Source organism: Macaca thibetana, chromosome 3 (genome assembly GCF_024542745.1).
Source record: "Macaca thibetana thibetana isolate TM-01 chromosome 3, ASM2454274v1, whole genome shotgun sequence".
Classification (NCBI taxonomy): Eukaryota; Metazoa; Chordata; class Mammalia; order Primates; family Cercopithecidae; genus Macaca; species Macaca thibetana.
In genome coordinates, this window is record NC_065580.1 from 59756858 (window position 1) to 59780664 (window position 23807).

At 35.2% G+C, this 23807-nt stretch overlaps 1 protein-coding gene across 1 annotated transcript in view; it reads right to left on the reverse strand.

The window, feature by feature from the left end:
- Positions 1 to 5358: 5358 nt before the first annotated feature.
- The window catches only part of GNAT3 (G protein subunit alpha transducin 3), a 56011-nt gene continuing 37562 nt past the window's right edge, over positions 5359 to 23807 (reverse strand). The window contains exons 5-8 of the mRNA XM_050785228.1: positions 20915 to 21043; positions 9201 to 9330; positions 8858 to 9011; positions 5359 to 5602 (exon numbers count right to left, since the gene is read on the reverse strand). Coding sequence (XP_050641185.1) covers positions 5412 to 5602; positions 8858 to 9011; positions 9201 to 9330; positions 20915 to 21043 — 604 coding nt within the window. The 3' untranslated portion in view covers positions 5359 to 5411. The remainder of the gene's footprint in view (positions 5603 to 8857; positions 9012 to 9200; positions 9331 to 20914; positions 21044 to 23807) is intronic.

Here is a 23807-nt window from a genome sequence, read left to right on the forward strand (position 1 = left end):
ACTAGTGTGACAAATGTGGCTTAAAATAAAAATTGTGTCATTATTAATGAAAAATGTGCTGGCCGCAGCAGTGGTGATAAAGAAAAATGTCATAAAGCATTCATTTTCCTCATGATTTGGTGGAGTGGTCGTTGGGAAAAAGTTGTGATAAACAGAATAATACAATGGTTAATGTTTTAGCAGAATGGGATTTTACTTTGATTTGCTGAAAAGATATACATTAATAAGCAGTCAATTGATTACAACTCACAAAACACAGTTGTCAGGCATCAAATTATATTTCTCCTACTAGTCCCTGTGAGCAAATCAAGATTTTAAACACAATACAGATAAATTGAATGACACACTTTACAAAATTAATAATTACTTAGACTAAAACAGCAGTTAGAAAATGACCAAAAAAGTAACAAGATCGTGAAAAGAACTATATATCTGTGTAACACTCTACAGATTTGGAGCAGCTTCAGTAGCTTTGTTAATCATAAACTTGACTAAAATGTTATACATTATGTTTTCAGAATGCTATCATATACTACTGAGTTAAAGGCAAAAAATATACTATGATTCTTAACAAGATTTTATTAATTGTTTCACTAAAGTTATTGGTCATCTAGATGTATTGTTTTTAATAGTTGGAGGGACAAACCCGTGATGTAAGTGTGCCCCCATGTGGTTATAGATTGGTTTGTAAGAATGTCAGAAAGGCATTAATGGAAAGGGGGCTTCAATAGGTTATATTAATATTATCTTGTTAATATTTACTCCTTCCCAAGCAGAGAGTTGTTTCTCTTTTTCTAAGATAGAGGATTCTCAGTTTCTTCCATAATTCTTACAAACATATTATTTTTAGTAGTCATACATTTTAACCAATGTGTCTACTTCTAATTCTGAAGTGTATAACATAGTAAAGACACATAAATCAACACAAAAGATGTATTTTTCTCCATGTCTAAAGTATTTGGTTAAGTCAAGCCTAAGTCATTCTCTGCAAGTGTTTAAAAATACATTTTGTAATTAAATAGGATGATACATCCGGTAGGAAATTTTTATTAGGACAGGCCTATAGCCTGAGAAAATAGTTCGCCCATTTATGTGATATTTTAATAAGACTATTATTAAGTCTATTATTAAGAGTATATTTGTTCATAATTCTTTTAACCAACAGGATATTGGATATTCATAATCAATGTCGGCGATTCCACAGAATTTGAAACCCGTTTTCTGTACAGCATCTTTGTGGAGTTGATTACTTCCATAACGTGTGTGTGTGTATGTGTGTGTGTGTGTGTGTGTGTGTATGTGTATATATATATTTGAGACAGAGTCTTACTCGGTCACCTAGGCTTGAATGCAGTGGCACAATCTTGGCTTACCGCAACCTCCATCTCCAGGATTCAAGTGATTTTCCTGCCTCAGCCTCCCAAGTAGCTGGAATTACAGATGTGTGTCACCATGACCAACTAATTTTTTTGTATTTTTAGTAGAGACAGTGTTTTGCCATATTAGCCAGGCTGGTCTGGAACTCCTGATCTCAGGTTATCTGCCCACCTCAGCCCCCCAAAGTACTGGGATTGCACGCGTGAGCCACCACTCCCGGCCACTTCCATATTTTGACACAAAAGTATATCTTTATTTAACTCTCTAGTCACTAGTCCAGGATGCAAAGCCTAACCTATTGGCCAGTTGACGCTTCTGGAAAATCACTGTGAGGGTTGGTTGGTAATGACCCCATTGTATACAAGCCCACATCTTGTGTCTGAGGTAGTGCAGTGTGTTGGCATTATAATCATGTTTGAGCGAGTTTGAGTGGCATTCATTTTGTTTGTTTGTTTGAGCATGTGACTGGGCGGCAACCACAAAAAGCAAGGGCACTGACTGCGCAGACAGAAGCCTGAGCTTCAGCTTGAAATGCGTGTTTTCCTTTTAACCAACATTACTGTTCTCAGTGGAAGTTTCTTCAGGGTAGAAGCAAACTTGTCCTTATTTTATTTTGTTATATTTAAAAACTAGCCCTAAATGCTGTGTTTCTATTCTAACTTTTTATATTAAACTTTTGAAAGTGAAAACTGAAATAATTAAATTTTAAAGGTTGCAATCATTAAAGAATTAATACAAATATCTATTTAATTTTTTTCTTTACTAAAAATTTTCTTTTCTTAATTAGAATTCATTGTTTAGTATCGCAATATTTGCAATGATGAAGAAAACTTCTTTAAGTTAAATCATAATATTGGGAGGAATTTAACAGTTTTCTTTTTAAAAATAATAAGTCAAGATAAGTTCCATGTTCATTTTGGTCATTTAACATACTGTTTAGTGTTCTCAGAGAACAATATTCAGAAATTAATATTTATGCCTGTCACTTTGTGCACAGGGCAAAATGAGTTACGTACTTTGTTTGTTTGAGACGGAGTCTCGCTTTGTCGCCAGCCTGGAGTGCAGTTGCATAATCTCTGCTCACTGCAAGCTCCACCTTCCGGGTTCAAGTGATTCTCCTGCCTCAGCCTCCCAAGCAGCTGGGACTACGGGGCATGCACCACCACACCCAGCTAATTTTTGTATTTTTAGTAGATATGTGGTGGTTCACACCTGTAATCCCAGCACTTTGGGAGGCTGAGGTGGACAGATCATGAGGTCAAGAGTTATGTACTTTTGAAAGGCAAATTGAACCATTTCTGACCCCATCCTTTCCACCTACATTGTCTGAAAAATGAATCCTAAACTTAAGTCAGTAACATTTCAAATGATATATTTTCCTTCATGGAAGCGTCTCTTCACACTTACGGAAGAGAACAGGTTGAAGTAGAGTGGGAAGGGAGGAAAGACAAAGCAATGAATCAAATATAGTAATATTTATTTAAAATCTCATAGTATTGAACGTCTCCAACAAACTGTTGGATGGTTGTCATACAGATGGTGATTCTCAGCTAGAAAACTTTATGGAATGTCTGAACTAAATGATTGCTCATGCTTTTCTTCATGTGTGCTTGATATCTTGGAATTTCAAATTAATTTTTTAATATAATTTTAAAAATTTGACTGTATTTGTTGATAATTGCTTTGTGTTTTTGGGAAAAAAAGCCACAGGCACTTTAGTGAAGATTATTCAATGAGTTATGATTATCTTTATGTGTTTAGAAGGAAAACATGTCATAGAAAAATGAAGTAGCAACACTGAGAGACAGAATTATCTAAATCCACCTAAACCGCAGACTGGCAAATTGTTAATTTATGTTCCCTGCAACTCACCTAGCTTATAAGAATTTAATTAAATATTTTAAAAGAGTCATTATAAATCTAATAAGCTGACCTAATAGTCTGACTATATATTATTTTCCAGAAGTATAGAAGGATAAATGATAGTGAGACATACTTTTTTTTTTTTTTTGAGACGGAGTCTCACTCTGTTGCCCATGCTGTAGTGCAGTGGTGTGATTTCAGTTCACTGCAACCTCTGCCTCCCGGATTCAAGTAATTCTCCTACATCAGCCTCCCGAGTAGCTGGGACTATAGGCGCACACCACCACACCCAGCTAATGTTTGTATTTTTAGTAGAGACGGAGTTTCACCATATTGGCCAGGATGATCTTCATCTCTTGACCTCGTGATCCACCAGCCTTGGCCTCCCAAAATGTTGGGATTACAGGCGTTAGCCACCGCGCCTGGCCAAGACATGTTTTAAAAGTATGTTTTGCAGGGCCAGGAACGGTGGCTCAAGCCTGTAATCCCAGCACTTTGGAAGGCCGACGTGGGTGGATCATTTGAGGTTAGGAGTTTGAGACCAGCCTAACCAACATAGTGAAACCTTGTCTCTACTAAAAATACAAAAACTGGCCAGGCAGTAGTGGCATGTACCTATAATCCCAGCTACTCAGGAGGCTGAGGTGAGAGAATCCTTTGAGCCTGGGAGGCAGAGGTTTAAGTGAGCTGAGATTGGGCCACTGCTCTCCAGTCTGAGAGAGAGAGTGAGAACCTGTCTCAAAAGAAAAAAAAAAAAAAATGTTTTGCAAATGGTAGACAATTTATAAAAAGAAAAAAACACCTGTAATCTTCATAAATAATATGATTTAGTTTCTAAAGCACCAACTTGGTTTGTTAAAAAGTAGACTTTGACCATTAGGATAAAATATGATAGTTAGAATAGACCATACAGTACCAGTGGAGGAGCTCAACATTTATCTTCTAAAAATCTGCTTGTTCTTCCTTCCCACTTCTTATTCACAAAACACAAAACATACGAGTACTAAAACATTATTTTTCTCTCTTGAAGTCCAGAGTTATCATCCCAAAGCCCATGTGGTCATCAATTGTAATAATGTTCCATGACAATCTGGAATAAAATGTGGGGAATTGGTGTTCCATTAAAAACTGTTATTCACTTATAAAGCCTTACATTGTGTATTTGACCATACACTTCACCCTCTATTCAACCAGGCTAGTGCAAAAAAAAAAAACAAATTATTGAAATTTTCAACTCTAAGAGTAAATTCAGCATTAATGATTTTTTTTAAAGAAACTAATGTAGGAGATAAAATTGAATATATTTATTTTGTAAATGTAATTTCCTATTAACAAAGAAATGCATACAGAACATTTCACTTGCAGCTGCCTAACAGAGGGTAGTTGACTAATAAATGTCTCATGCCCTTTTACAATAGTCTTTCCAGGCCAAGAGCCGTGGTTCAAGCCTGTAATTCCAGGGCTTTGGGAGGCCAAGAAGAGAGGATCACCTGAGGCCAGGAGTTCAAGCCAGGCTGGGCAACATAGTGAGACACTGTTACTACAAAAAAAAAAAAAAAACTCACAAAAAAACAAAAACACAAACTTAGCTGGGCATGGTGGCATGCACCTGTAGATCTAGTTACTCAGGAGGTTGTGGTGAGAGGATCACTTGAGCCGAGGAGTTAGAAGCCATAGTGAGCTATGATTGTGGCACTGTACTCCAGTCTGGGCAACACAAGGAGACCCTGTATCTTAAAAAAAAAATCTCTACATTACTGGCATGTTACATTATCAACAAAAATGAATGCCTCTCAAAATCTGGCCAATGGAAATAATATTATTCCATATTTCTTCATTATTCTATGAGTAAAAATAGTCCACATGTAGAAGTTTATTTCCAAGAAAATTCAGTGTCATTGATATGTACTCTTACAGTTACCAAAACATATCAGTTTTTAGATATAAGGACATCGAAGGCCCTCCCATTCCCCATGTTCCAAAGAAATTTAAACTTATCCAGATACAGATGATAATATATAAACCTTTTTGTGGGAAAACTTTTTGCTTTACAATGCTAGTTATATGTCTAAATAAGTTACTGTCTATTCAAACTAAACACATCACACAGCACCTTTTCTTTTATATTTTGAAAAGCATACATGAGCAAGAGTGGAACAGAAAATGGTTGATTAGAAAAGCCCACAGTCTTTTAGATTCTCTTTGATTATTATATCTGTAACTGCATCAAACACAAACTTGACATTTTGGGTATCAGTAGCACAGGTCATGTGGGAATAAATTTCCTTATCTTCTTTTTTTAAATTCAGGTCTAGAAACTGGTTCTTGATGTAGTTTCCTGCATCTTCAAATGTATTTGGCCCTTGTTAAACAAAATATTTAAAGAGGTAAAGATTAATCGTATGTTACAAAGAATAGGCTATAAATAATATCAGTAAGTTTTAGGATTTTACTTTGATATACTAAGTATTGCAAAATCATAAAGGCAAGGTTCAATTATCAGGGTGCTGGGAACTATGCTCACCCCATTGGGAGCTCCCGGTGGCTAAAAGGTAAACTTTGCATCAAAAAAGCTCACAATACAGAAGAAATCCCAAAATATTTCTAAAACAAAGTGAGTGATACAAACTTACATATACATCAAATACTGTGTGTGTGTTTGTGGGTATGGGTGTGGGCGTTTTTATACACACTAAAAGAGAAAACGAATGGAAAAGGTGGATGACTAGGGTACAGAAGGAGATGGTATTTGAGCTGGACTTTGAGAGGTACCTACAACAGAGAAGAGGAAAGTAAGTGCAAGCAAAAAAGTGGAAGTGAGAATTGTACCACTAGACTTGAGGGTAGGGTCAGGAAACAGATTGAGCTTTGAAGAATCTACTTTGATAGAAATGAAAGATTTTTGTAGAGGAATTGTAGGAAATCAAGTAGAATAGATGTTATGGGCTACATTATAGACTATGTTACTAACAAAACAGGAGTTAGGATGAGATATAAAAGGCTATAGAGGTACTCTTGACTGATGTGTTATATAGCAGTAGTACGATGAAGGCCCTGCTTGAGAAACTTTAGTCCAATAGCAGGATGTACAATGAATCAGTTGAGAAAAGGCAGACATAAAACAAGTAGGCTAAAAAATACAGGACAACTAAAAATGACCTGTTGATGGGCTTTATAACAGAATATGCTTTATGGGGACTTGACACAGGATAGAGCAGTAGCATAAAAACTTTCTAAAGAAATAAATCTTTGTTTCCTACTTTATTGTAACTGGAAGCAAAATTCCATGAGGGACAAGCTTTGAAGCCATATAACATGGCTAAAATCCAAAACACTGGCAATACCAAATGCTGGTAAGTGCATGGAGTTATAGGAGTTAATTGCTTGTGGAAATGCAAAATAGTGCAGTCACTTTGAAAGGCAATTTGGCAGTTTCTTACAAAGCTAAACATAGTCTTACCATGCAATCCAGCAATCACACTTTTAGGCATTTACCTAGAAACTTATGTCTACACAGAAGCCTGCACATGGATGTTTATAGCATCTTTTTCCATAATTGCCAAAAATTGGGAGGAACCAAGATGTCCTTCTGTAGCTGAAAGGATAAACTGTGGTTCATTTAAGGAACAGAATATTAATTTAGAAATAAAAAAATTAGATATCAATCCATAAAAAGACATGGAGGAAACTTAAATGTATATTGCTAAGTGAAAAAAGACAGAAAATGCTACATGTTATATGATTCCAGTTATATTACATTCTGGAAAGGGCAAAAGGATAGAAACAATAAAAAGATTAGTGATTGCCAGGAGTGTGAGGAGGGAGGAGCCATGAATGGGAGAACACAGGGAATTTTTAAGGCAGTGAAGCTGTTCTGTATAATACTGTAATGCTGGATACATGACCTGCATTTGGCAAAACACACAGAACTGTGTGACAAAAAGAGTGAACCCTAATTAAATGATGGACTTGGTCGGGCACGGTGGCTCACACCTGTAATCCTAATACTTTGGGAGGGTGGGTGGATCCTCTGAGGTCAGGAGTTCAAGACCAGTCTGGTCAACATGGTGAAATCCCATCTCTACTAAAAATACAAAAATTAGCCAGGCATGATGGTGGGCGCCTGTAGTCTCAGCTAGTTGGGAGGCTGAGGCAGAAGAATAGCTTGAGCCCAGGAGGCAGATGTAGCAGGGAGCTGAGATCGCGCCACTGTACTCCAACCTGGGCGACAGAGTAAGACTCTGTCTCAAGGAAAAAAAAAAAAAAGTGGACTTTAGTTAATAATGTAAAATGTGTTAATATCAATTCATCAATATAATTCATCAATTTTAACAAATGGTACCACACCAAAGCAGTTCTCCAAATAGAGAAACTGTAGGAGGGGATGAGAAAGAAAGTACGTGGGAACTCTTCATACTTTCTGTTGAAACATTTCATTTCTCTATAAACTAGAAACTGCTCTAAGAAATAAGTCCTATTATATTATATAATATAAAACCTTTAATTATGAGTTTATATTTAATTAGTAATATTCAATGTATTTGAATATTATTTGTAATATGAAAAATATATTTAATCACATGATAAATGTATGATATATTATAAATATTTATAATTATAGAAAAAAGATATAAGCCCTAACTGTAGATTGACCAATATAAGTATTTGTTTTGACAGAATGCCATGCTCCTAGTAACATCTAAACTGGATTTGTATTTTGTTTAAATCATAAAAATGGCTAGGTGCGATGGTTCACACTTGTAATCCCAGCACTTTGGTAGGCCAAGGTGGACAGATCACTTGAGGTCAAGAGTTCGAGACCAGCCTTGGCAAACATGGTGAAACCCCATCACTACTGAAAATACGAAAATTAACTGGTCGTGGTGGCGTGCACCAGTGGTCCCAGCTACTTGGGAGGCTGAAGCAGGAGAATCATTTGAACCCAGGAGGCAAAGGCTACAGCCTAAGCAACAGAGTGAGACTCCATCTCAAAAAAATAAATTTTTTTAATGTAATTTTATTACCAATGGAACATCCAACTATTTACAAAAAAGGAAAAAAACTCTTTCTGCAGGAGAAACAGCCGTTCTGTGGGATTTCACATTTACAATCGCTGACTAACAGGATTAGCACTAAAATTCCAGGATCCAAGAAAACCAGAAAAAAATGAAGATGTCATTATTCATTCTCAAATTCATTCACGCTATATCTCTAGAAACAACTCAGACATTGAAGGGCCTTTGAGATTTACTATAGCATTACAAGGTTTCAGTAGGAAATACATCAAAAATGTCAATTTGGAATAAGATTTGCATTCCTGTTACAATTTTGAAGACAATTCAGGTTCCAATGTCATTTGATAAATTCTATAGAGTAGCAACCCTGGTCCATCTAACCCCTTCCAGTTTATTTTACTAGGGTTTTACTTTAATGTAGACAATGTAGAGAGGGTTCTTCTTTATTGTAAGGATTTTTTTTTTTCCAGTTTGGATCATAAAGATGACTCAAAAATGATCATAAGCTTCATCCTCATAAGTGTTAAATGCCAAGATCCAGATAGGAAATGTATGTTTATACAAAAATATATTACTATGAAACTAAAAGAAAAGAATCTTACCGGTATATTCTGGAAAGCAGATACTAAGATGCACCTTGGTTACCTTTTCTTGAAAGATATCTTTTTTGTTGAGGAACAGGACGATGGAGGTTGTTGAAAAATACTTGTGATTACAGATACTGTTGAACAGGTGAAGACTTTCATGCATTCTATTCTGTTAGGTATCAGAAATGAGAATGGGTAGGATTATTATTTGCAAAATGTGAATGTTGAGCATCGTGAACAAGGATGTAGAACTAACATAAATCTTTGGCAAACCTTCAGGAGTTGGGCAATGTGGTAGTACTACTGAAAAGCACAAAGATTACTTTTAACCCTGGCTTTGTTTTTCTTTTAGACTTACCACTTCTTCATCTTCCACGAGGACCATGTCATAGGCACTAAGTGCAGCACAAAATATAATGCATGTAACTCCTTCAAAGCAATGAATCCACTTCTTTCTCTCAGATCTCTGTCCACCTACATCAAACATCCTTTAAGAAAACATCAAATGAATAATAAATCTTACAAATATCCTCCAAAATGTGCATTGAGGTTAACATTTAGAGGTATAAATGGGTGATCCCGTATATTCAAAAGGTATTCCTTTGACTTTTATTGATTAAAAAATAAAATGTATTTGGTCAAATGGCTGCTCAAGGACCACAGAGAAAAAACAGTTTTTTAAAAGTGTCTCCATGCAAACTAGAGTAAAATGATTTACACACTGACTTTGGGAAACTGGGAAATTTAAAAGAGTTTCGAGTTTTAGTAAAACATTCATTAGCCATAGAAGATTTTGATCAAAGTTTAGACATATTCTCTTGAATGAAAAGAAACTGCAAGAAGATTGGAAGTTACTATAGTTCTGATGCTGTGATTCTTGCCTATTTTCTTACATCTTTCTACATTCATTTGTTTACTCAGACAATTATTCTTTGCATTCTATGTACTAGACACTGTGCTAGGTCTACTAGCACAAAGATGAAAAGATATGGTCTGTATCTTCAAAGAACGTTCTGTCTTGTAGAGAAAAAAACAAATAAGTTACTATAATATTATTTAAAAATATTCTAATGTACAAGGTAAAATGTGAGCATACAGGAAGACGTAAGTTAGCCTGAGGGATCATGACTCTTAGAGAAGGTGTTTGAAAACTCAGCCCTTCCTCTACTTGTGTATTTTGGTGAGAGATCATTGTGGACAGAGGGCTCAATTTTAAAAACTAGGAGCTAGGCAGCAAAAAGTTAGGCTTATATCAAAGGAACTGTTTAATGTTTGCTGCCTCAGGGCTTTCACACACAGTCTCTTTCCTTTTCCTGTGACAAAGATTTCTTTCTTCCTTCCATGCCTGCTTTTTTTCTCAACTATGAAGTCTTAGCATCAGTATCTCCTCCAAAAAGAAGCCTCCTGGAGCGTCCATGTAAATTGCACCTCTCTCAATCCTCCATTTACCTTCTATAGCATCACTTTCTTTCCTTTATGGTAATCATCAATATCTATCATCCCCATAGTAGAATAACAGCCTAATGAGGTCAGGAACATTATCTGTATTAGTAACTGCTGTATTCCTAGTTCCTGGCACCATGCCCAACACATAACAGGCACGCAAAAAATATTTGCTAAATAAATGAATAGATTCCATGTTAACTGAATAGACAGGCAGGAAACACAGCAAACATGCTGTGTTCTCTCATGCCTTGATAACTTACACGTTTTTTATAAATATGTATAAGTTACTAAGGCATGATAGAACATAGAATGCTTGGGGTAAGCAAGTTATTTATAGTTTTGGGAACATAAAGAATAAGGTAAAAACACTGAGCTATATGGTCTAATAATTATCCATTTATCCACTTATTCATCTTTTGTTCAACAAATAATTACTAAGCACTTATTATATGCCAGGCACCAAGGATTCAGCCTTAAGCTTTTAAACTGGTGGTGGTGGTAATAGTGATTGGTGTGTATGTTTCAAAATAGATTTCAGATATCCATATAGGATATCTGATGTGTATTCATATCCCACATGAATATCTGAAAATAGACTTAATAGGAAATATCCATATGAAAATAGACTTCAGATATCCGTATAAGAAGTGTAGGGGGTGGGTTGTCCTTTGAAATGGAGTGATCAGAAACTGTAGAAGATGACAGAAGTGTAAAAACCTAAGGAGATGAGGGGTTAAGCCAACTGGATATCTGGAGCAAACAATGTTACAGGCAAAAGTGACAGAGGAAACAGCAAGAGCAAAGGACTTCAGGAGTGAGCCTCACATGATCAGCCAGCAGTGGATTTACTGGTCCTTTCATGTTACATGAGAAATGAAGATTTAATATTACAGACCATAGAGGACTATGGGTGATTTTCAGATAGGGAATTGACATTTTTTGTCTGTTGTTGTTGTGTTAGATCACTTTGATCTGAGTCCAGAAGTTGGACTTAATGAGGAAGAGATAAGAAGCAAAGAAATAAATTATGGGGCTATCATAATAGTTTAAACTCAAGGTGTTAAGTACCAAAAAGCATCCAAATTGTACAGACTTCAAGGGTAATAGTTATACTTGGAGTAATAAATGTCAACCGATCTGCTTATTGAAAATAATCAAAAGTATAATATATTATACTTCATATTTCATATATGAACCCAGTAAAGATATATAGAACTAATATTCCTCAAATAATGTACCAATGCAAAATCACTCCATTAAGCAGTAGACTAAAAGAGAAGTTGCTCACAATATTGAAGATAATAGTTAAGCATTCAATAGTTAATAGTGTGGAAATTTAAATTTGGTGTTTATAAAGAATATTGTGTGTGCTACTAATTACCAAATTGCAGTTTCAGGCTTGCAAAATAAATGGAGGAAGGGGACCAAATTTTGACTTTACAGTTACATTATGTGAAAATTGACCAATGCATTTAATGTTAAAAAATTAAATGACATTCTTACAGAAACAAGGATGATAAATATGCATTCAGACATTTAAATTGTTCATCAACTGTTTTGTTAATCCACAAAATACCTTAGTTTTTTTCAGACTTCATAAACAGGAGTTTTATTTATTTCTTTGTTGAAATTACTTTTAAAGTATAAATTATATTTAAACTATAAAATGTGGTGGAAATAGAAATCGTTGAGATCATGACGTTCATTTCCACATCACCAGTTGTAATGAATTAATCTTAATTTAACACACCTAATAAGAGTTTACTATTTGTCAGGCATATAAGCACCTTACAGCAGTTAACTCATTTAAACCTCTTCAGGAACTTACAAGGAGGTACATTTAGCGTTCTTGTTTTTTCAGAGGAGCCCTTAAGCAAATTGCCTAAGAATTATATTTCAACTAATATTTGTTGAGGCTGCTATGTATGTGGCACCATGATAGGTTCAATAGGTTCTGTGGCTATGACAGCTATGCAGTGAAAGTTGTTAACTTGCTAAATATAAGTATTTACTTAGAACAGAGGTGCACAACTAGTACTCGTGCCTGCAGTTAGCGCTCAAACCCTCACTAGTGGACGGAAATTATCTTCACTGTGCAGTCTATCCTTCTCCCAGGCCGGGCAGTAGTTCTATGTTGTCAAACAGGTCACTGGGCAAAAAATTTAAACTCCCTTCCTCTGGGAGATTTCGTTCTTTTAATGAAGATAATCACCTAATGTGTTTCAGATGTTGTACATATATGCTCCATTTGGTCATATATGAATATATTGTGGATCATTTTTTGGCAAAGAAATGTGACGCTGTGATTGAACAATGATGATTAACTTACAGATTTGGGGGACCTGAGGGTAGAGTATCCATTACTAGGTTTAAACTCCTGGTGGGCTTTTCAAAGTGAAACCACCCTTCTTAACCCCACCCACGGACTTTTTAACTCGCAAGGATTTCCATAGTCCTAATCTCTTTCACTCTAATCCCCACCTCAGGGGAAAAAATCTCCCTTTCCCTTGCTTAATGACAAACCAGTCATGGAGCCAGGACAAAGAGTCATGGAATGTTTGTGCTAAGGGAGCCCAATGTGCTGCTTCCACAGCAGTGATGGCAGTGCTGTAGGAATTGAATTCTAGAATGCCTCTGGTAAGTTTTCTCCACTAAGCAGAACTTGCATTAGTCTTGTCAACCTTTGTTTGTAGTCTCCTTTTCCTGCTTTTATGCCCAATTATGCCTTTCTGTTTCATTCCAATTGATATTTGTATTCTTTTAGTCACATTTTCAATTAGATTATATATTCAGATTATATTTACATCTTAAAAGTCTGAGAAACTCCTCTCTTTAAGGTGACTTTGTAATTGCTCAGATTTCCTGCATAGTGACCAAATATTTTATCTCAGAGCAAAATCATCTTATTTCTCTCATGTTAATAGTTTTGTTTTGTTTTTGGTGTGTGGGGGGTTAATGACAAAAATAATAGTAGGAATTATTAAGATATGGGAACTCTAACTTGTGGGTTCTATGGGGGACATAAACTACCCAGGAGGAGGAAGAAAAAGGAACCTCATATACTTCCTACATATTTATTTTCTACAACATAATGTCCTCAAATGGTTTTTCCCCAAATCTGAAACATCTGAAGCATCTGAGATGCAAATCAGAGTAACAACAAACTCATTGGTTATGCCTTAATTTTCTCTGATGAGTCAGCTTCTTTGCAGCCTACTAATGATGTGTTAACAGGTGTAAGAGGTAGCTATTCTCCTCTTCTGATAAATACGTACAACTGTGATAAGTAACAATTGCAGGAAAAATAACTTACGGTAGAATAAAAGTCATATTGGAATTGTGTGCTCTCCCTGAAAAATAAATTCTAATCCATGGCTTTCTGTTTCTCATAACAATTCTTTGAAGGGAAAATAGTATTCACCCATTTCTTTACCAAAGTGAAGAAACTGGCCTTTGAAAGGCTAAGGTGGTTTGTTCCTAAACTCACAATTAGTAAAGGATAGAACTGGTGCACTATGACCCTTAGCCTAGTGCTCTTTCTGCATATCATGCAGCTTCTAATAAACATGTTTTAATTGGCTTAGCTTTCTCCCAAGGAAGAGAGGACAAAGATTGCTCAGTCTTAGCATTTTGTTCATATAGATAAAATGGAAAGTCTATCTTAGGTTGAATGCATATAATCTTCTCATTTTAGGACTCATTTGATAAGCAATATTTTTGTGTGTGTGCAGATTGACGTAGGAGACATAGGTCCAGGGAGCATTGATCATTTCTCTAATGCCATCTGCTATTATTGAACTGAAATGCTCATTAGCAAATCAGACCAATAGCCAGAGTTTTGTTTTTGTATTGATTCTCTTGGACACTATGTTAGCTCTAAGAATAGTGACATTTTGTTTTGCTAATATTGTAGTCATTTATTTTTCATACTTCTCTCTTCAGTTTTAGCTTTTCCCCTGAATTTTAATTTAGTCCTTATTTTGTGGAATTGTAAAGTATTACTACCTATGAAAACATTTTGAAGATCCCCAAAGTGAAGTAATTGCTTATATTTTTTGGCTGAAGAAATAGTCTCCCTTATGTATAAACATCAAAACAAAACAAAAAGCTTCATTGTGACCATTCTGTGAGAGACAAAATTAAAATCAGAAAAAACATGTATATTTGCTGCCTGGAGTTTTGGATTGGTCAAATACAGTAGATTATTAATGAGGGAAATGGACATGCTTGAATACTCTCAACTGCCTGAATAAAATAATAAATCTTAACTACCATGATGTTACATGGAACTTACAGTCCTCATTTGGGATTTTGTGTGGGGTTTTTTGGTCTTTTTAATTTAGTTTTTTTAAGGAGGGATAATATGTATTTTGTTATTAAGTCTGACATTGGTTGGAATTCTTAAAGTTAAAAAAATTTCAATAACTAAAATTTATGATGTAGCTGAAAATTGATAGGCTAGGCTTTTAAGTGACAATTGAATACTGATTATTTGTTAAATTGCCCAAGGCATTAATACAGGGCAAACCATCAGATTTTTATGGCTTTATATTAAACAGTTGACTAAACATTTGTGTTTTATAGTTTTAGTAAGCGGTTGGCAAAGCTTTGAGGTTTATGGTTTATGTTAAACAGTTGGGTAAATATTGGATCACATGAGATTATTCACATTTCATATCAGAATAGATTATAATATAATCTGTCCCTTATAATTCTTGTAAAATTAGTATGGAATCTAGAGTAGCTAAAAATCAACAACGCTACTGCAGCTAATTTGTTAGATGTCTTTGCTTATCCTATAAGCATGTACTTATCTTTGAAAAATCACTTTCTGACACTCTCTACTATGTATTTGATTACATAAAAATAAAAACCAATCTGAGTAGGAATTTATTTTAAGGTATTCTATTGAATGGGATTTATTCAAGATGTTAGTCTCTATCACAGTTGTTATAATTTCTCATCATGGTTACATATGAGACCAGGTGGATCTGTGTCTTCACTACACATCCATAGCAAATGGTCTAACCAATCTTTCCCTTGTCTTGAAAATAGAGAAGGGTAGATACTTGCAGACAGGAAGGATGTGCACAGATGTCTTACTAATCTCTTAAATCCTCACAATTAAAAATCAGAATCAAAAGGATTTATAACTGTAAGGGAGCCAAGGTCTCCAAATCATCAGAATCATTAATACCATTATATACTTTCTACTAAATGTGTGTGTGTGCATTTGAAACTTCAAATAATTCTGATTATTTAATAATGTAATTCATAAAGCCATTAAAATAAGTTCTGTCACTAGAATCAATTAGACATCATATTTTATAACTTATTATTTTGGTAATACGAATCATAAACATGCCTGAAACAAATATATAGTATATGTGAGTTATTGCTCTATGAGATCTTATAAAGACTAGCAAAGCCAAATTGAAATGTAGCTGCTGTGTGGACAGCCAGATTCACTTGTAATCTGAGATGATGCATATGCCACACAAATGACCACAATATACACAATTCAACATCATATCTCAGGAAAACTGTAGTTTCTTTTATATCATAGATCTGCTCAAACATTCTTATAAACAGTTATGGTAATTTATGAAATCTAAAGTTCTGTGTTGTAATAGTTGTTAACCCTTTTTCCTTAGCTCCCATATAGTTTCAGGTCCTTTCAATTCTGTTTTTCCATCATGGAAAAATTAGGGAGAAAGTTTTTTCTCTGTAATTGTTTGCTAAATCCCTGTAAATACATGTCTAAGTTATTTGTTCTGAGGAATTATTCTGTAACAATAGGAGGGCTTACATTTGCTCTGCATTTTCCACTTACATAGTATATTAATATCTATAAAGATAATTTATCAGTTTGACAGCTGCAGTTCTGGTTTGATAAGAACCCTACAGTAATTGCTATTGAATTAGATGATACACAATTATGTTCCAGTACATTGGCAGAGATAATTTTTCATTTTGGTGTTCCTATGTAAAAGTTTAGAGTTCTCTAATTTAATATGTAAATTGAGCCTTTGGTTTTAAATAGTCATAAGATGTCTTATGCTATGTGAATACAAATCAATGCTAATGTAATATATTTTAATACCTGGGTACTTGCTGAAATAAAGTTGGAAGGTACATTACTTTTATGCATCCTATTTTGAAATACTACAGAATTGTACACTCCAAAACTCTGTGCACTTTTGGACTATCCTATGTAGCACTTGAAAGAAAAGCTATTTAACGGTGAGAATTGATTAAAGGATTAATCTATCTTAATTGCTCTAGCTAAACTTAAAACTGTATTTAAATAATTTTAAATAGCTCCTCAAGAAAAAAATATTTTAAAATATTTTGTAACAAAATTTAAATATTTCCCAATTGTATTGTTTAAATAAAGACTTGTTTTTAGAAAAATTCCTTGCACTGGAGTAAGGAAGTACTGTATCTTCTAACCTCTTCCCCATTGAAAATGCCTTTAATAACGTTGTCTTGAGTTAGAGGAAAATCAAACGCTCTTAAGAAAACAAAAAATCTTGAAACCTGTTTTAGTATACAACAAAGAGGTGGTAGTTGCACAGTAAAGAGAATGTTCTTTTTTTTGTTTTCTCCTTTTTTTTGAGACAGAGTCTTGCTCTGTCACCCAGGCTGGAGTGCAGTGACGTCATCTTGGCTCACTGCAACTGCCGCCTTTTGAATTCAAGTGATTCTCCTGCCTCAGCCTCCTGCAGAGCTGGGATTACCAGGGCGTGCCACCATGCCCGGCTAATGTTTGTATTTTTAGTAGAGATGGGGTTTCACCATGTTGGCCAGGCTGGTGTGAACTCCTGACCTCAAGTGATCCACCTGCCTTGGCCTCTCAAAGTGCTAGGATTACAGGTGTGAGCCACCATGCCCAGCCAAGAGAATATTATATCAAAATAATTTCTAGCTGGGTTTCACAATCCAGTTCACAAACACCTTATATTTTAGCATTGATACTGTAATAGAGAGTTAGCGAAACCCTCCTCATTGCTTCATAAGGATCAATAATATGTGAAAGCAAAATAGCTCACCTTCGTATATGACTTAAGATAGTGCCTCACAAGATAAACCACAAAACTACAAAAGGACAGAGGAAAATGACTATGTACCAAAGGGGGTCTGGAGGTCTAAACTGAAGAGTCCTATTGTAAGAAAAAAATGTATTTTAAAATTAATATTTTATTTTAAACGTTAATGCAAATGTTATATTCTACTCTGTGATGATTAATACTGAGTGCCAACTTGACTGGATTGAAGGATACGAGGTATTGATCCTGGGTGTGTCTGTGAGGGTGTTGCCAAAGGAGAGGAACATTTGAGTCAGTGAGCTGGGAAAGGCTGACCCACCCTTAATCTGGATGGGTACAAGCTAACTGGCTGCCAGCACAGCTAGAATATAAGCAAGCAGAAAAATGTGAAAAGAGAGGCTGGCCTAGCCTCCCAGCCTACGTCTTTCTATCTCTGGGAGGGCGGCTGATGTGGTGGCGGTACCAGCTAAGGGGCACTGACGCAGGAGAAAGATGTAGGCTGGGAGGCTAGGCCAGTCTATCTTTTCACATTTTTTTGCTTGCCTATATTCTAACCGCACTGGCAGCCGGTTAGCTTGTGCCCACCCTGATTAAGGGTGGGTCTGCCTTTCCCAGCCCACTGACTCAAATGTTAATCTCCTTTGGTAACACCCTCACAGACACACCCAGGATCAATACTTTGTATCCTTCAATCCAATTAAGTTGATACTATTAACCATCACATATTCATAATTGTTTCAAAAGTTTGATTGTTTATATTACTTGGTTCAGAGTAAAATAGATGTCTCAGAAAATGACCATGATTTTCTAAGGGTTTATGTGTTTGACAGTTGTCTTGTACCCTGCTTTTAGAAGCACTGACTTATAAAGGACCACAGGACCCTCCAACTTAAAAGATATTTCCCCAAAAGGCTGTCATTTTATCCTCCCTCCACCTTCTCTCTGAAAGAGATTATAAATCAACAACACTGAAAATAACACTCTGCAGAAAAAGAATGGTTTTCACCCCAATTTATCTAACAACTAACTAGTGCCATACAATGTAAGGAGTGGTCTTTGAAGACAGAAAGATATGCATTTTAATTCCATCTCTAGCACTTCTGTGAAAGACCTGAGGGGAAATCTTTTATCTCAGTTTAGCCTCCAGTTTTTGAGGCTATCCAGTTAGCCTCAGGATAACCAAGATTGCTTATCCTGAGTATGGATAGCAATACTCAGCTCGTGATGCTACTGTGTAAGTATAAAGATTGTGTACATACAGTGCTTGGCATAGTGCCTTTACTCATTCAGCAAAAATTCCCTGCATTCTTACTCTGTGCTAGTCACTATGATAAGCACTGGAGGTACAGCTATAAATAGACATGGCCCCTAGCGTCCGGGAGCTCAGGGGCATATGAGACAGAAACAGAAACAAAAAGAGAAAACTAATACAGAAGCAAGGCAATCTCATATATTGATAATTTTTTCTTAAAAAAAGGAAAGCAGTGTGATGTATCAATATTGCAGTGACTATGGCTCACCCTGGCTTAATTAGTGAGAGCTGTTTATCTGCATTTCTCCTCAACTCTGCATTTAGTGACATCACCTTGGTTGACTGAAATTGACCATGGTGGGGTTATTTGCACCAGAAAAATCAAGAGCTACAAATCAGCAAGCCTTCCATTGCTTTACTGCCTCAGAAACCCTGCTGTTAAACAATTATTAGCATGTTGCAGGGTGTATAGTGACAGGGATAAGCATGGATGGTACATAGATAAGATGGTTACACCTCCATGAGGAGATGAATTTGATTTCGGAGCTTAATGATAAGAAGGAGATGTTTCTTGCAGATTCAGAGGCAGAGCACTTTAGGCAAAGAGACTAGCAAGTGCAAAGGCTTGAAATGTTAAAGAACAGATATATAAACAAGATAATTTTTTAGAGTGATCATTTTTGAGACAATAGCAAATTGGTTGGTGTTGTAGGGCGTGACTCGGGTGCTGAGCTTTTAGGTATTCAACAGGTAGCATTAATTGTCAAAACCGGTTTATGGTCCAGACAATCTAGGACCCAGAGAGTTGTACTGGCTTATGAAAGGTAAGCTACATCAAGTTATAACTCTCTGCTAGGACTTTACTTCATCTAATCTTTACAACAAACTCATTAGGTAAGCAAGTAAAGAAAAGGTTAACTGTGCTTCTTCACTCCTACTGCTAATTATTAGATAATCTGGAATTGGAACTTTGGTCAAGGCCCACACTCAGTTCTAGTCTGTTTCAGTGCGACATTTGGAGAAAAGAAAGGAGAGTAAGACAGAAAAGGGACAGTGTCAAAAATGCTTTCACTGGGGTGGGAGGGACAGAGGGGGACAAACAACTGAACTCAAGGCCCCAGAGGAAAACCCAGAAACTGGATCAAAGATGAGGAATCTGAAAAAGTAGTTGCCAAAAAGAACTATACAATAGTGAAGCCAGGACTGATGACAGACTTTTCCTGCGTTTGCCAAGACAGGATGTTGATCCCAATCGGTGCAGTCCCTTTACCCTGGTTTAATCTTTGGCTCATCTTTCAGAAAATTAACTATTTGTAGGCCTAAAATTTAGATAGGAATTTTGAAGAGTTTTTTTTCTGTATTAGTTGAAAATATACTATCTACATAATAGATATTCTACTTAGATATTATATATAACACATACTTTAAAATACTTGAAGCTTTTATCTTACTAAAATAAATTTATGATGTTGATTAATTACCATTTTCTTTTTCTTCACAAATGGATATGAATAATTCATGCCACTCTATCTTCAGTTTTTTGCTCTTTAAGATTATTGCCATTATTCGATGTATGAATAATCTTATTAGTTATATTTTCATTGATTTTTGTCATTAGTAAACAATACAACTAGAACCTGCTATTAATGTTTAATATTCCATATTGTACACAATCCATACAAAAAGGTATTTAAATATTAAGGGATATTTTCTAACATTACAGTATGGGTTTCCATTTCTTGTTATAGTAAATGAGTGATTTTGCAGTAGAATTTCTAGGAAGCTCTCGATAATATAACAGCAATGAAAATAATGATTCATTTTCATACTCAAAACATGGTTATAAAATATGCCTTGTTATTGCAGTAAATAGTATCATATTCAAATAATTCTCTTCTTGGTAATTTGCATTTTTTAAAATTAAGGAAACAGATGTAATAGGAATATTTCAAGCAAATAGGAAAATAGAAAGGCAAAGGAAATAGGATTCCTGGCACTCATTTCTTGTATATTATTTAAATACATTTTCTTTTTTTTCCCCAAAGTACAGTGCCAGTTTTAAAAATGAGGAAAGTAAAATCTAGCCCCCACCTGCTCAAGCCAGAAGCATCTTAGCCTGGAAGGAGGGATGAGGCTCAGGATGAGAGGTTGGGGTGAGAGGCTATAGGAGGACAGTAAAGGACAGTGGTACTGAAGGTAAACTGGAGCTAGTGAGTACATCCAAGGATTATTGAACCTGAACATGGGCTAGAGCTTTTCTCCATGAGGGAATATTAAGCCTGACGCATACTTCTGTCCACAGTTAGAAAAGATATTTGATCATACCTGAAGTGCAAGTCTTTAAAGGAGAATTGAGTTTCAATGATTCCAGTCGTTTTCACTCGAGAATGGAGAACATCTTGTTCATTTGGCACATACCCAGATGCTGTTATTCTATCTAAATCATTAAGGTAGCTAATAAAGACAAAACAAAATTATGTACGTGTATATATAATACATAAATACATACATATATAATACATACATATATGCATATATACACATACATATGTATATATATTACATACATATATGTGTGTGTGTATATGTGTATTTTTTAACTTTGCATTTGAAGAAACCAGGATTCAGTATAAATGAATTTTTAGTGTAGGATCTATTAAAAATGATAAATTGTAGACGTGCTTTCCAAACTCTGATCATCAGAATTACAAGTTTGGTAGCTGGAATGTTGCAGAACGCAGAGTGCTGACTGTGGTACACAGCTGATCCCCAGCGTCCTCTTCTAAAGGCACCTAAATCAACACTGCCTTAACCTGTATTTTATGTGGTTTATGTGATAAATTTGCTGGTATATGGATAGAAGTATGAAAGAAAATTTTTCTTTATAGTACCTGGATCATTACAAAGCTAAAAGCTGCCTTGTAATGGTAGTGGCTAGATTATCCTCGAAATTCTGTACTTTGAATTTAGGCATTTTCAGTTTTATGAGAGTGATTGGTTTGAATGTACTAATTCAAAGGTTGGTTGTTATTTTTGCGTGGATTTGCCTCATCAAAACTCAGCCATTTCCATTACATGCCATTGCAATATCTAGTTAGCGCAATAAAAGAAGCACTATTTGTCTCTCTTCCTGGTCTATGCTGGAAGTGACTCATGAATTGGCAAACCCACCCTGACCTGGCTCTCCTGGGGACAGAAGGGTGAACGTACCCACTATCCCCCCTCCCACCTCCTCTTCCATCAATGCATCACTGTGTCTTTACCCCTTCCAGGAAGCTGTATTAAAAATTCCTAGAATTATCAGGCTGAATATGGTGTTTTTTTCTCCTCACAGGATCTAGGTGTGGTGATGAACAGGAATAAGTCTAATTAAACTGTGTATGCTATAACAGTCTGTTAAATTAGAGGAAAAAACCCTGCTCTCAGCTTCCTGCTCTCAGCTTCCTAACTCTTGAAACCAGATAATGTCTTTATACTAAAAAAAGTATTTTATTGCTTTAAAAATAATTTGAAAACCACTGGTCTAGACTGTAGATATTAAGCTTTTAGTGGCTTAGCAATATCACTATTTCTGTACAAATTTTAGATACAAATAGTAATAGCATGGTAATGCTTTTATGACACATTTCACCATTACACTGAACCACATTTATAGAAAGATAAGATTCGAATGCTTTCATTGAGGGAGAATGTGTGAGGTAGAATCCAGCTGAATGTTAGTGTTAAAAATTGTTTGTTCAGTGATTATGCTGAGAAGCTGTTATGCCTTAGCACCTAGCACAAAGATTGAAAAAACAAAACCATTTTATTATTTTAAAAAATTCATTATTAATGTAGGTAATTTATTCTTGGAGGAGCTTTTTCCTTTTAAGCTGAAACAAATTAAGGGTGGACAAGTGTCCCAAAGGAATTTTGCCAAGAGTAAAAATCACACCTCAGAAACACATAACATATATAATATGAAAAATATTAACATATATAATATGAAAATAGCCTTGTTTTATTCTAAAAAAGCTTAAGTTTTCTTTTGAAAAAAGAGTGATACATCAAGATGTAAATGTATTAGAGAAAGTACTGGCAGAATTTGCTAGTGTATTTATTTTCTATTTTGGCAAGCAAATCCCTTTGTGAATTTTCTATTAACTAAGCCTGCATGTGTGATAGGTATATTGTTGGTCAGTTCATGCAAGAAAAACAACAAACAAAAAGACACCAAAAATATACCTACCAAAATAAAGATTACATTCATTTCATGATAACTAAATGAAAGCCTTGGTAAGGACACATTTATTTGCATGTATAAATGATTTCAAGCAAAGCAGAAGCATTAGCAGACTGATAAATTTGCATTTAAAATGCTTGTTTAAATAAACAAATATAGAATGTGGGAGTTCAAGCCTATAATCTAAAGCTTTGACCAAATAGAGGCCCTTAACGTATATGAATCTGATCATTGAAAAGTACTAAATTATTTTCCAATTATTTAAACTAGGATTTTTCCTGGTGAAGTCTATGGTAATTCTAAAAGCACATGGAATTTTAAAGGCACACTACATGGCTTTACTGCAATTAGTAAACCATGCAATCAACTAAAATGTTTCCTCTGATTGTCCCTGCCATACCCCTCTTCTTTCAATTTTCTGGAACTGATGAGGTTATGTTGCGAACGATGGCATTCCTTTCCCTTATTATATTCACTTTTTTGTTAGCCTTAACTTGAAGGATCTCTAGATTTGAGGAAACAAGAAGTATCTTACTTATACCAAAAAAAAGAAAAGAAAAAAAGTATTAGAGACCTTGCTCTATATAATGTATATGAAACAGACACATTGTAGTACCAATCTCATTTTATATCTAGTTTTCCAGTGTAATTCAGTGTTTGAAAAAAAATCTGCTCTTAATTGCTGGAAGAAAGCAATGAGCATTCAACTAACTTTCTCAGCAAGCTTTCCTTTTAAGGACACCTAAGAGCAGAACAAAAAATAACACTTTATTATTATTATTATTACTTTTTGGCTTATGTATGAAATTTCTCTGAAATAGGGAAAATCAGCTTTTCTGTTATTCTGTTGCACCTGCAGTAATCTGAGTGGTTGAAAACTATTACCATATAGGAAACATTTACAAAATGATTGCAAATTGATATTGTTTAATTGTTTTTAACTTGATGAACAGATTTAAAATTTTACTATGACTCTATAATGGAGTAGATAGTCCC